Raw genomic sequence first — 14,134 nt, forward strand, 5'->3', positions numbered from 1 at the left:
TCACTGCATGCATACAACCAAGGTGACACACCAATATCTACCCTAGAATAAATTTCACGATGGTGGGCCTGATGAAATATCTAGACACAAAACTTGGCCACGACTCCTCAAAAGTTTTGTGCCGGAGTTCAGTTGAGTTCAATACCTGAGAAACTTTCTACCTACGTCACCGAAGGGAAATATTGAAGCAAGGAGAAGCGATGTGCTCAGGAATACAATCAGGGGGAAAGGAAGGCCAAACTAAGGCAAACGAGAATAAAACACAAACTGAAAATGACCAAAAATGTTACATGGACACGCACGAAGCAACATTAAGTTCACAGCTCATTACATATAACGTAACCTAATCAACTTCATTCGAACGTAAATATTACGTGAATAAAGTAAGCCGCCTACTTAACATCCTACTTGTACTAAGAGAGGAAGCATACAAGACATGATATAACATGTGCCGAGAGCAAGGAACCTACATAGAGGGGACTTGTGAGGAGCGCATCATACAACAACATAACGCATACATCTTGCATACACCGCGAGCAACATTGAATGCATTCCTTCACATTTCACTTGCATTCTCGCACAAGCTTCAGAGCTGCACGCCCGGATTACAAACTGCCGTGCTACACCGAGCAGAAATTTTCTTTTAATGCAGTTATTTGCGGCCGGCATTACCGCCCCCGTCGCTTAGCATTACATTTGTTTGGGAATTATGAAAAGATTTATACGTCGCCTAACAACTGAACGTCGTTGCAGTGCCCAGGGGCCATACTTTCAAAATTCGCTAAGTGAACGTAAGTACTTACGCTCTATTTTTTCGTCTATGATTGATGGATTTTGCTTGCTAGGCCGCCAATGATTGGCTGATGAACTTACGATCTCTTAACTTTTTTTGAAAGTATGGGCACAGGCCATCAGCGACCGCCGTGATTTACGTCACTTCGCTTCAATGCTTCACAGACAACAATGGCGCACTCTAGAGAATAAGAACAAAATCATACTACACATTCTCAGCCAACATTCATATCTGCCGACGTAGCGCCGCCAAGTCAAGGATACACAGGAACATTAATTCCTCCATCAAAATAATCAACCAAGAGTTGAACTCGGCGAGAAGAGGGTTGCAACTTATGTGATTAATATCGTTACCGACGAGCCTTAACCATCGCATTCATAACATTAACCTGGCAAACCACCTGCCATTGAACCAAGACTCCAGACTTGTTATATTTGATGCCCCAACAACCTAATCACAACAAACCACTCATTATATAAATCGAGTCGCGAGATTCTGCCACACTTGGCGTGGCCCAACATTAATTGCAGAAGCTTATTAAGTCAGCAAGTCTTCACATAATTGCATAGTTGCGCAAAAAGCTTATAGACTAACACAGATTGTGTTATAGGCTCCGATTAACCACTTCGAAGTCTATGATAATTACTTAAAGTGAATGTTGATTCTTGAGCGCCATGACAATGAATGCTCGCACCACTTCTTAGACACACCAAATTCATTGTCCATCTCAAATTATTCCTTCATCTCGGTAATTTTGTCACAATCCTAGCCTCATCAAGCTTATCTCAACAAGTAATCTTAAACTAGCTTTCGATTGTTTCCATTATCTCAGCCATATTTTCAGATCACAGTGGCAAACATTAAGTCTGATCTGAAGTGGCAAACATCCTTAAATACAACATTTCTTACATTGTGTTTTTTTGGCACATTCGATCACTAAACTTGGTTACAGCAATCAATTGACTGCAACTTGTGTCTTCGCCGCACATCGGACAGCCGCAATCTTCCTCTAGAGAACAAAGCTCAGCTCCTTCAAACAACAAAGCTCCTTCTTGGACGCTCAGCAGATGAACTTATTGCTTCAGGCGCCCCGCCTTGAACTTGGAGACTCGCTTGGGGGCAGCGGTCGTGTCCTCACCACAGGACTCCTGGGCAGGCGTCCCACCGGGGACGTCGCTCACGCCGGCGTCGGGGTCTCTGGCCACGACTTTGTAGCTGAAAGCCTGCACGAGGAAATAGCGTTAGGGCTGAAATGAAACGTTATAACTTCTGGCCACAAGTTTGTAAGAAGATCAACAGGCAATAAGATCAACAGTGAAACATGTTGCGGTGCCCTCAGCATCTCGCCAGGGGAGTGGGTGGGGGCGTGTGGGGAGGGGTGGAGGGGACATGTATACGCACCGTGGGGAGGGGCGTGTGGGGAGGGGTGGCAGAGGAGGGGGGCGCGACAGGCTCGTGGTCGTACACGGTCGTGATGGCGACGCTCTCTGGAGACTCCAGCCACGACACCGCAGCTGCACACGCAACAAACATATAGCACAAGTAACGCAACAATTAATCAGCACAACAAATAATGCAACAATCAGCACAACAAGTAAAGTATCCCAACGTATCCTAGCACAACAAGTAAAGTATCCCAACGTATCCTAGCACAACAAGTATCATCAGTATCCTAAGTGTTTCGGACGTAGCAGCCACAGGCGGCGCTGGAGAGTCGCCGCTGTATTCCGCCGCCTCAGCCCCGCAGGCAAGTCGTCCTGGCTGCCGAGGTCACCTGGGCCAGTTTGTATTTACCACGCATCTGCCCTCAGTTGGGCCAGCTGATGCCCTCAGTTGGGCCAGCTGATGCCCTCAGTTGGACCAGCTGATGCCCTCAGTTGGACCAGCTGATGCCCTCAGTTGGGCCAGCTTAGGACTTCATGTAGGCCAGCTGATGCCCTCAGTTGGGCCAACTTAGGCCTTCATGTAGGCCAGCTGATGCCCTTAGTTGGACCAGCTGATGCCCTCAGTCGAGCCAGCTGATGCCCTCAGTTGGGCCAGCTTAGGCCTTCATGTAGGCCAGCTGATGCCCTCAGTTGGGCCAGCTGATGCCCTCATTTACGCCAATTGATGCCATCTGTAGGGCAGCTGATGCCCTCATTTAGGCCAATTGATGCCATCTGTCGGGCCAGCTGATGTCCTCAGTTGATGCCCAACAAGGCCCTACAGCTGATGCCCAATACCCGCCCCATTATCGACTCATCTCAGCAACAAAATTTATTTCAAATATGTTATAAGAGCTAAGAATATGAGTACGGGTTGTCAGGTGTCACTCACATTTGTTGCCGGGCAGGTTGATGAGGTCTTGTGAAGGAGTTTTTTTCAAGATACTCCTAGGATTAGGTTGAGATGGTGCCTCGCAAACGCCAGCATTTGCAGCTGTGGCAGCACCAGCGGCGGTGGTGGCAGGACTAGTAACGGTGGCAGGGCTAGTAACCGAGTCGATGCGTTGCGTGGTGAGCTTCACAAGATCAGCCGGAGACCTGATGTCGACTGCAGCTCCACAAGACTTGGCGTTATCTTGTTTCTCCATCTCACTTGCTTGCGATGGCGCGGTACAGGAACTAGCGGTGGTGTGAGACGCTGTCGCAGTCGCAGCAGCAGCGGTGGTGGTGGTGGTGGTGGCAGTGTCGCTGGTTTTCTTATGTCCGTCTGCCGTGGTAACCGTAGTTGCGATGTACCTGATCTTAATGTGACCGTCGCCATCATCACTCACCATGGATGGCTGATCTGCCCAGCTCACTCTTCGTGCCACGGGGGGCCGCTTGCCCGACCCCTGGCCGTCGTCCCTGGAGTCCTCACTCGAGTCACGGCCCCCCCGAAGGATCGTGCGTGTGAAACTCAGCGTGCGACCTCGGATTTGTGAATTCACCAACTCGATGTCGGAAATTTCTTCCTCCTCGGTGGGGGTGGTTGCTTGAGCAACAGGGAGAGCTGTACCACCAGCAGCAGCAGAAGCACCAACAGCAGCAGCAGCTACAGCAGAAGCACAGGCAGAAGTAGAACCTGCAGCAGCACCAGCACCCGTGTCGTCGGCAGGAGGCGGTAGATTGTCATCTGCAGCGTACTGGAACTTGCGTTCTGCTGAAGGCATGGGAGACTCTATCTTGACGTGCTTGAAAGTATGTAGGTTCGCCGGTAGATCCTCTTCAGAGTCTTCATCTGAGTCTGCAGCAGCATCAGCCTGCGCCTCGCCGTCATCGTCAGAGTCTGAGTCCGAGTCACTGCCATCACTCTCGTCAGTCTCGCTCTCGTCCCTGAAATGAAGGCCATAATTACGCCTCTCAAAATGGAATGCCTAAACCGGTCACCAACAACCCTGTCGCTACGACAACCAGTGTAGTATAAATTCCAATGCCTGGGCTCACCAGAGGTACATAAGTAAAATGCACGTGTCGCCCACCATTCAACAGACGTGTGTCGCCTGTGACGTCTGTAGCAACTAACCCGCCTGCCTCTTCGTCCTGTGCGCGCTCCTCGAGCTCGAGCTCCTCGAGTCGCCTGAGCCACGCGTCGCTCGCCTGCTGCTCGCCTGACGCGTCGCCGCGGCCCTCGCGCAGCTGCTGCCTGTGCCTGCGCACCATCTCGCGGTGCTGCGCTGTGATACAGTGACATCACACAGCTGGTCACCACAAACAGTGACATCACACAGCTGGTCACCACAAACAGTGACATCACACAGCTGGTCACCACAAACAGTGACATCACACAGCTGGTCACCACAAACAGTGACATCACACAGCTGATCACCACAAACAGTGACATCACACAGCTGGTCANCACCACTCACCCGCCTGCTGCTCACACTCCTGCTCAGTCACGTGCTCGGTGATGTCGTAGCCACCACTCACCCGCCTGCTGCTCACACTCCTGCTCAGTCACGTGCTCGGTGATGTCGTAGCCACCACTCACCCGCCTGCTGCTCACACTCCTGCTCAGTCACGTGCTCGGTGATGTCGTAGCCACCACTCACCCGCCTGCTGCTCACACTCCTGCTCAGTCACGTGCTCGGTGATGTCGTAGCCACCACTCACCCGCCTGCTGCTCACACTCCTGCTCAGTCACGTGCTCGGTGATGTCGTAGCCACCACTCACCCGCCTGCTGCTCACACTCCTGCTCAGTCACGTGCTCGGTGATGTCGTAGCCACCACTCACCCGCCTGCTGCTCACACTCCTGCTCAGTCACGTGCTCGGTGATGTCGTAGCCACCACTCACCCGCCTGCTGCTCACACTCCTGCTCAGTCACGTGCTCGGTGATGTCGTAGCCACCACTCACCCGCCTGCTGCTCACACTCCTGCTCAGTCACGTGCTCGGTGATGTCGTAGCCACCACTCACCCGCCTGCTGCTCACACTCCTGCTCAGTCACGTGCTCGGTGATGTCGTAGCCACCACTCACCCGCCTGCTGCTCACACTCCTGCTCAGTCACGTGCTCGGTGATGTCGTAGCCACCACTCACCCGCCTGCTGCTCACACTCCTGCTCAGTCACGTGCTCGGTGATGTCGTAGCCACCACTCACCCGCCTGCTGCTCACACTCCTGCTCAGTCACGTGCTCGGTGATGTCGTAGCCACCACTCACCCGCCTGCTGCTCACACTCCTGCTCAGTCACGTGCTCGGTGATGTCGTAGCCACCACTCACCCGCCTGCTGCTCACACTCCTGCTCAGTCACGTGCTCGGTGATGTCGTAGCCACCACTCACCCGCCTGCTGCTCACACTCCTGCTCAGTCACGTGCTCGGTGATGTCGTAGCCACCACTCACCCGCCTGCTGCTCACACTCCTGCTCAGTCACGTGCTCGGTGATGTCGTAGCCACCACTCACCCGCCTGCTGCTCACACTCCTGCTCAGTCACGTGCTCGGTGATGTCGTAGCCACCACTCACCCGCCTGCTGCTCACACTCCTGCTCAGTCACGTGCTCGGTGATGTCGTAGCCACCACTCACCCGCCTGCTGCTCACACTCCTGCTCAGTCACGTGCTCGGTGATGTCGTAGCCACCACTCACCCGCCTGCTGCTCACACTCCTGCTCAGTCACGTGCTCGGTGATGTCGTAGCCACCACTCACCCGCCTGCTGCTCACACTCCTGCTCAGTCACGTGCTCGGTGATGTCGTAGCCACCACTCACCCGCCTGCTGCTCACACTCCTGCTCAGTCACGTGCTCGGTGATGTCGTAGCCACCACTCACCCGCCTGCTGCTCACACTCCTGCTCAGTCACGTGCTCGGTGATGTCGTAGCCAGGCTCGCGCTGCACCAGCGACGCGCCCTCCACCCAGCGCCTCTGCAGCGCCTCCGCCTCCTGCGCCCGCCTCAGCTTGTCCTCACAGTCTGCACGCAGTGGCGGGTGCAGTGCGTGTGCAGTGCATGTGCAGTGCGTGTGCAGTGCTTGTGCAGTGCTTGACTGCTTGTGCAGTGCGTGTGCAGTGCATGTGCAGTGCGTGTGCAGTGCATGTGCAGTGCGTGTGCAGTGCATGTGCAGTGCAATATTATAGCTAAATGTTTCGTGATCGAGCTCACTAATGTAAGTTCGTGTATATTATGCAGAAAGTGTGTAACGCAACATTGGTTGTTCAATGAAGAGAAGTGCGCGGAGAGAGACTTGACCAAACCAGATTTTGATATGAATGTAAACATTGCGTGATATGTAGAGATGAATACACTGAGAGCAAACAGAATAAGTAAACACTGCGTGATATGTAGAGATAAATACACTGAGAGTAAACAGAATAGCTTATGTCAGGCAAGAATGATCAGCCCACAGACGTGCCTGTAGGGCTATAGGAGGGTTAAAGGTTCAGGGCTATAGGAGGGTTAAAGGTTCAGGGCTATAGGAGGGTTAAAGGTTCAGGGCTATAGGAGGGTTAAACGTTCAGGGCTATAGGAGGGTTAAACGTTCAGGGCTATAGGAGGGTTAAAGGTTCAGGGCTATAGGAGGGTTAAACGTTCAGGGCTATAGGAGGGTTAAACGTTAAGGGCTATAGGAGGGTTAAATGTTCAGGGCTATAGGAGGGTTAAACGTTAAAGGCTATAGGAGGGTTAAACGTTAAGGGCTATAGGAGGGTTAAATATTCAGGGCTATAGGAGGGTTAAACGTTAAAGGCTATAGGAGGGTTAAACGTTAAGGGCTATAGGAGGGTTAAACGTTAAAGGCTATAGGAGGGTTAAACGTTAAGGGCTATAGGAGGGTTAAACGTTAAGGGCTATAGGAGGGTTAAACGTTAAGGGCTGTAGGAGGGTTAGACGTTCAGGGCTATAGGAGGGTTAAACGTTAAGGGCTATTGGAGGGTTAAACGTTCATGGCTGTTGGTGGGTTGCAAGCAATCATTGCTAGGGAAGTAAAAGATAAAATCTTCTCTACAAGTCAAGTGTCAAGGGAAGTTTAACATAGTAAAGCATTAAGGGCAGTAGATGTGTCAAGAGTACAGGATCAAGGGTTCTAGCAGGGTCAGAGGTTATAACTCGCACCTTTAAGGCGACGTGTGGCGATATCCCGCGCTTTGTAGGCGGTAGTGTTGACGAAGTAACTTTCACCTAGTAGCACCAGCACGCTGTTGGTGTGCACCAGTTGACCAGGCACCAGCGCTGCACCACCTAGAGGCACCAGCGCCTAGTGAATGCAGGGAGGTACTAGGTAGCACAAGCACGCTCTTGGTATGCTAGCATGCACAGGTTACATAGAATAGAAGTGTCGGCACTGAAGAAATAGGCCCATGGCCTTTTGCCGATTCTTTAATTTTTCGTGACTTGATTAACAAGGGAGCCGGCCTCAGGTATCTTTGACCGTGGCACGTCACTGCAATATATTGGCAGGCACGAGGCACGTATATTGCCAGGCACGAGGCACGTATATTGCAGGCACGAGGCACGTATATTGGCAGGCACGAGGCACGTATATTGGCAGGCACGAGGCACGTATATTGCAGGCACGAGGCACGTATATTACCAGGCACGAGGCACGTATATTGCAGGCACGAAGTTACACAAGAGGTCCTAAGTATAGCCGGCACGAACGAGTGCATGGCGTTCGCTGCTGCTGAGCTGCAAGTTAATAATATTAATAATCATAATAATAAGTTAATAAGCAACTCAAAGCTGCCACAGCAACAACAACCCGCTCCTCTTGACGGCACAAACCTCCTACGTCATCACTAGTAATAATAACTGTCTATGAGCAGACGCTTCAACAAACTTTAACCAGCAACATAAGAACGAAACATAACTCAGCGAAGATACAATTGTTGCCACTTCACAATAAATATGAAGAGATATAGATATTTTCTTGATAGTAAACTGCAGTTTTTAATTGCAACAAGCTTCGACCTGTACATCGGCGATGGTCTAATTGGTGATTGAATCGAAAATGAACAGCAAAAACATAGAATAAAAAAGAGGCAAAAATTGCACTAAACATGGCAGAACGATCGGTGATCTTGTGCAGTACATGATCGACTCTCAGAACAGGTGAGAATAACATAAGAACAGACGCAGTGGCAGGTTTAGTGCAGTACATGGTCAACTCTGACAACAGGTTAGAATGACTTAAGAATATTAAGAATAAATTAAGAATATATCATCTACTGCAACAGGTCTTGCAGTAGAAGTAGATGATCAACTGCGGCCCACTTGGTAATGAGTTTGACACCGCAGCTTTATGGCAGGACGGAGGCGGCAGGATACTTTTTCTGGGGCGAACACGTGAGAAAGTACGGTAGTGGTTATGTACACAGCGCGCGCATCACGGCAGCAACTGCTTCACCCGCGCACGACACAAGCACACTGACACCACGCACGACACACGCACACTGACTACCACGCACGACACACGCACACTGACTACCACGCACGACACACGCACACTGACCACCACGCACGACACACGCACACTGACCACCACACACGACACACGCACACTGACCACCACGCACGACTCACGCACACTGACCACCACGCACGACACACGCACACTGACCACCACGCACGACACACGCACACTGACCAAGTTGGGAGCCAGTCCGTTTATCATCTTCCAAGTGTACAGTATGATATACCTTTCCCTTCTTCTCTCCAGTGAGTACAGTTCCAGGTGTTTCAGCCTTCCCCAGTAGTTCAGGTTCAGCTCCCTCATGCCGCTGATCCTGTACGTGAAGGTCCGCTGCACTGCCTCCAGTTTTCGCACCGCACCAGCCTTGAGTGGCGACCAAAGTTGGCAGCAATACTCAAGATGGGGAGCACGAGGGCTCTGAAGAGTTTAATCATTGGTGCTGCTTCTCTCGTTCGAAATGTCCGCCATATCCACCCCGTCCGTTGATGGCTGCGCGCGACTATTTCCTCGATATGGGCATCGAACGTGGCTTCAGTACTCATCAACACTCCGAGATCTCGAACTAGTTGCTTCTTCTCAATTTCTGTGCCATCTGATGCCAATTAAGTAGCGATGTGGCATCCCTATCACTGTGCGGACTCTGTATCTCATTACTTCGAACTTTGTGCCGATCCTTTGATCATCCTGTACCCTATCGCCGTCTTGGTCATCTGTGATCCTCATCAGCACTCTAGCTTTGTATCGTCCGCAAATGACGATGTAGATGAGTGAAGTGTGTTGGAGCCTTCAGTGCTTCAACACACTTCTTCAAACCAGCACGGCCGGAACTCGATTGGGTTCTGGTGCTGAAAAAGTCGCCAATTCTTTGATACTCATTTCATATTTTCTGGTCAAAACTCAATGTTCTCTTGACTCGTTCCGCCTGGCAGCTCCTGGATAATTTCGATTTCATTTTCCTGTCTTGAGTAGCGGGCCGGGGTTACTGAACACTGATTCAAATTGAGATCCCTGTAACTCGCACATGCCCTGGTCATCTCCGACAAGGACATCGTTGTACTTCAGCGGGCCCACTGGCGTCTTTATTTTAATATTTTAGCTTTGGACTGAACGTATATAGGGAAATACTTAGGGTGTGCTGACCTCACATGCTCGTTCCTCGGCAGCTAATCCTTCCGTCCTGTGCGAGTTCAGCAAGCTGCGTTCGGTTTCCTTGTGGAGCACTACTAGTACTTGTCGCCTCAGATCACTAGGGTAATTAGCTATTTGCTTATTCAATCGTGTGCGTTTTCTCGAGATGATTCGCCGGTCTCAAGGAATACTGCGGACTTTAGGGCCGGTTTTTCTCGGGTATGACGCACACACACCTGTGCTGGTTTATCACATAGTTTTGTGTAAATTTCCTCAGCACTCCTCTCAAAAACTCTTTTCTCCAATAGGGTTCAAAATCCGTTCTTCGATGGTGGAAGTTGAGCCCTGGCAGACCCTCTTGGGCTATAGACTGCGGACATCACCATTAGCATGAGCGGCGAACATCACCATTAGCATTAGCATTGCACTCGCTCTTATGCCCGTTTCTCTAGTTTGTTTTCTTGATTTGATCTGTTGTAAACGACGATTTTCTTTGTTGCAACCCTCCCTGTTTATGATGCACCAACACAGCTCAGGATGATAGAAGGGGCAATCCTTAATTTTTTACATATTATAGGGTGTGAAAATTTGCATCCTTCACCATTCTTCCCGTATTCACATTTATTTTGAAGGTAATTCCAGCAAATAACTTTCCAAACACGTGGCCTGCCTGAGGGTACCGGGATATCAACTTCTTGGGGGGAGGGTAAGGTCGGGAAAGATGATGGCAAACCGATCTCTCACACAACACAAGCAATGCATCACAACATCATAATCCCTTGCAGCAGCCCTGAATGGATTAAAACTATTCGGACTCCTTGCATATTAAAACTTAGAACTAAACACTATCAACGTGCGGGACGGCAGCCCGTAGCACAGCAATGGCTGCTTGTGAACGGCTTGCTCTAACAATTCAGTCCAGATTTGATTGAAACAATTTCTTTTCCTCAGGGGTGAGCTGATATATGTCTTTTTAATAAGTGTTGAAGACTTTAATAAAGATACCGGTACCTCTATAATATACAAATAAACACCAGACTTCAACAAATCTTGTGTAGGTACATATATGACAAACCAACTGAAAACCATTTTAATGGAAAACTGTTAATGTTTAATGGAAAACTGTTAATGTTAATTTTAATGGAAAAATTTAGCAAATTTCATTTTTGTTTGCCATCAGCAAACTGCAAGACCAAATAAGGTACAGTTGATGCGTTCAGTGATCTGAGTGATGAGCTGTTAAACATGTATATAAATCTTGACTGCCACAGAAAACATTCTGCACGCAAACTAAGTAAGCGTGCTGTTTTATACAGTACGGTAGTGTATACAGATAACTGGCACTAATTTGTTCCACTTCTCCCAGGAACCCAGAGTTGAGGTAGAACAAATATCATTTAATACATTAAATATTTACATCATTTGACTACATAAATTACAAATTATCAATAAATTAGTAGGTAGTTAATTAACTGGTACCACAAAATATCTAACAATTCATAAGATTTTTACAGAAGTTATTTTAATCAGAACTCCTGCATATTTCTTAGCTTAATATTTCTACATAATACACACAGTGAGTGTGGACAAGGCTCTTGTCATGTTTTGGTTTGATATCTTGCAAGTAATAAGAGCAGGCAATGCCTTATTTTATCAATCACTTCATACCTTGACACTTACACCTCACATTGCCTATCATCAATACCTACAAAGTTAGGATGCAGCACTCACATCATGGGAGAGTTTGGTGGGCAGGACGGTGAGTGTAGACAGAAGGCTCTTGTAGTCCTGCACGTAGCGCTGCAGCCTCTCTACATCACCGGCAGCAGAGTGCAGGTGCTGAAATATAGAGACAGGTTAGCAGACATTATGTCTGCAGCCTCTGCAGGTGCTGAAATGTGGGAGACAGGTTAGCAGACAATATGTCTGCAGGTGCTGAAATGTAGGAGACAGGTTAGCAGACATTATGTCTGCAGGTGCCTAAATAGTGATATCAGCTTCCCAACCCAAACAGTGAGGTCAGTTTCTCAACCCAAACAGTGAGGTCAGTTTCTCAACCCAAACAGTGAGGTCAGTTTCTCAACCCAAACAGTGATGTCATTTCCTCAACCCAAGCAGTGATGCCATTTCCTCAACCCAAACAGTGATGTCAGTTTCTCAACCCAAACAGTGATGTCATTTTCTCAACCCAAACAGTGATGTCAGTTTCTCAACCTAAACAGTGAAGTCAGTTTCTCAACCCCAAAAATTGTGTTTAAATAGATCACACACAAGCCTTATATTTCTTCTCAAATTTAGGTAGGAAGAGCTCTGAATAAAACATATCAATGTTGTGCACCAGCAAAGCAACAAAAATTGGGTAATTGATGAGCTTGAAATCAATTCACTTACCTGAGTATGTATGCGTTGCAGCAATTCAAGGTTTTGTTTCTTTTCTGCTTCATTTTTCATACCTAATAACTTAAAACAAGTAACACTGAACTGTTTGCAAAAATGGCTAATGAATATTCAACTACACCACAAGAAAGTTCAAATTTAATATTCAATTCAATTTAATGTTTTATAAATATACATAATGTATAAACCAGATCTTCAGCTGTAAATGACCCTAGCTCAGAAAAATCAACGTTTTTACATTGTGATTCCAGAGTCAAATAAATGAAGTAGTAGGTAAATTTCAAATTATTAGGCTCAATCTTGAAGTTTCATAAATAATGAGATTGAAGATAACTCATCTAACAGGAAACTTGTAGCTTTATAAATGGCAGGAATTCTCAAATCATGACTCAGTTCTTGCTGTGAAAATTGTCACCAGCCTTATTCATCAATCAGGACAGTTTGACCAATAATGTCCACGCCCCACAGTGATACAGGGTGACAAGGATGCAAAATATATTACATCAAGTTTCCAAGATGTGGCATGGACCTTCTTGGAAATTTTATAGGTGTAAATATTGCTGCTTGATGAGATGTCTACTCTCTAATTGCATGTGGCGTGTTTGAAATTAGGCTAATTTAATGCTAAAATACAATAGAATCTTTATTTGCCAGTTCCTGGTGGTGTACTATTAGACTTTTTAATTGCTCTTCCTTTACGAGTCATTTTAGGAGACCAGGAGATAAGGATACTAGCCCAGACTGTAAAGTAAGGCACATCATATGGTGAGGATGCCAAATTTGTTGCATCAAATGCATCATGTTTTGACAGACCATGGCCTCCATCATGCCTGGGTGACCACCATAGATCATGATTTATGAGCAATACTATGGCCAGAGGCAAATGATTGATGCAGTTGATGATCCCAATCACATCCAGCATATATATGATTGATGCAGTTGATTTATATCGATTAAAAATTGCAGCTGATATCAAGCCATGAGGCATCAACAGATTATCTAATTAATTGTTTGCAATTAGATGTGAAACTTCACATGGATCCCAATGAGGCCTAACTGGAAAATTGGGCAGAAGCAACCCGCAGAGAAAATCAAGTCTAGGCAGCAGTAATTGCCCAATATGTGTGCTCCCAAGATCAATGAACCGCGTACGTTCCGTATCTGACAAGGCGGACAACCGGAAGAGTCAAAAGTAACCCGGACATGTCTTTCATTTCATTATTGTCAGTTCGACTCGCGTAGTCAATATACTCACGTATATTGTCGACTAAAATAGTAGAACTATTTTAGCTTTCTAAAGTACGGCGCACGGCGCATTTTTTTACCAACGTAGTACGGCGCACCGCGCAGGTCGTTAAAATGACAAAATAAATTCCCGCGCACCTGGCACATCTTCTTGACCATGGCCCCTCATATCTAATTTTACCCTAGAAACAGTCAACACTAACATTTGTCTTCACTTCAGTGGCAACTGGCAACTGATGAGATAATGCAGTCTTTACCACTGTGCAGAGAGTGGGCAAATATTGCAAAATCTTAGGCAATGCTTCTGCAGCTAAATTTATGACTTCGGAAGATCTTGTGACACATTTGGATTGAAATTATTGCATTCTAGATATTCACCAGTCTTCGGCCAAGTGCCAACTATTTAGAAAAAAGTAAGGTTTCTGATAAATTGGATGGATGCAGTGAACTGAGTGAAGTTTGTCCAGAAATCAGTTGCGATCAGTTCCCACCAAAATATACTGCAAAATGTAGACAAGAAGTAGTTGCGGACTTGCAGTCACATCAGAGTAGGGTAAATGCGGTATATTCCGACATTGTAGGTAATTCCGTCACCTCTCCAGCTTTTCCTTTATATTAAGCTTTGTTTTAGTTCCATGTGTTCATTGATGGTTGAAATGGTGACGTCATAGTCATACATTTGCGTGTCTAAATACTGCAAAAAC

The 14,134-nt window shown here is 47.6% G+C and overlaps 1 protein-coding gene across 1 annotated transcript; it reads right to left on the reverse strand.

Annotated features, from left to right (window-relative positions):
• Positions 1-1,866: 1,866 nt before the first annotated feature.
• On the reverse strand, positions 1,867-12,240 carry LOC108673859 (serine-aspartate repeat-containing protein I; the record flags this gene model as incomplete). Its single annotated transcript, XM_018161738.1, is given in 8 exon segments — positions 1,867-2,016; positions 2,195-2,307; positions 3,110-4,089; positions 4,280-4,430; positions 6,026-6,166; positions 7,304-7,445; positions 11,520-11,627; positions 12,180-12,240. Coding segments are annotated over 8 exon segments (1,845 nt in total).
• Between the last annotated feature and the right edge of the window lie 1,894 nt (positions 12,241-14,134).

The sequence above is a fragment of the Hyalella azteca genome, unplaced genomic scaffold, assembly GCF_000764305.2.
Source record: "Hyalella azteca isolate HAZT.00-mixed unplaced genomic scaffold, Hazt_2.0.2 contig16486, whole genome shotgun sequence".
NCBI classification, from domain to species: domain Eukaryota; kingdom Metazoa; phylum Arthropoda; class Malacostraca; order Amphipoda; family Hyalellidae; genus Hyalella; species Hyalella azteca.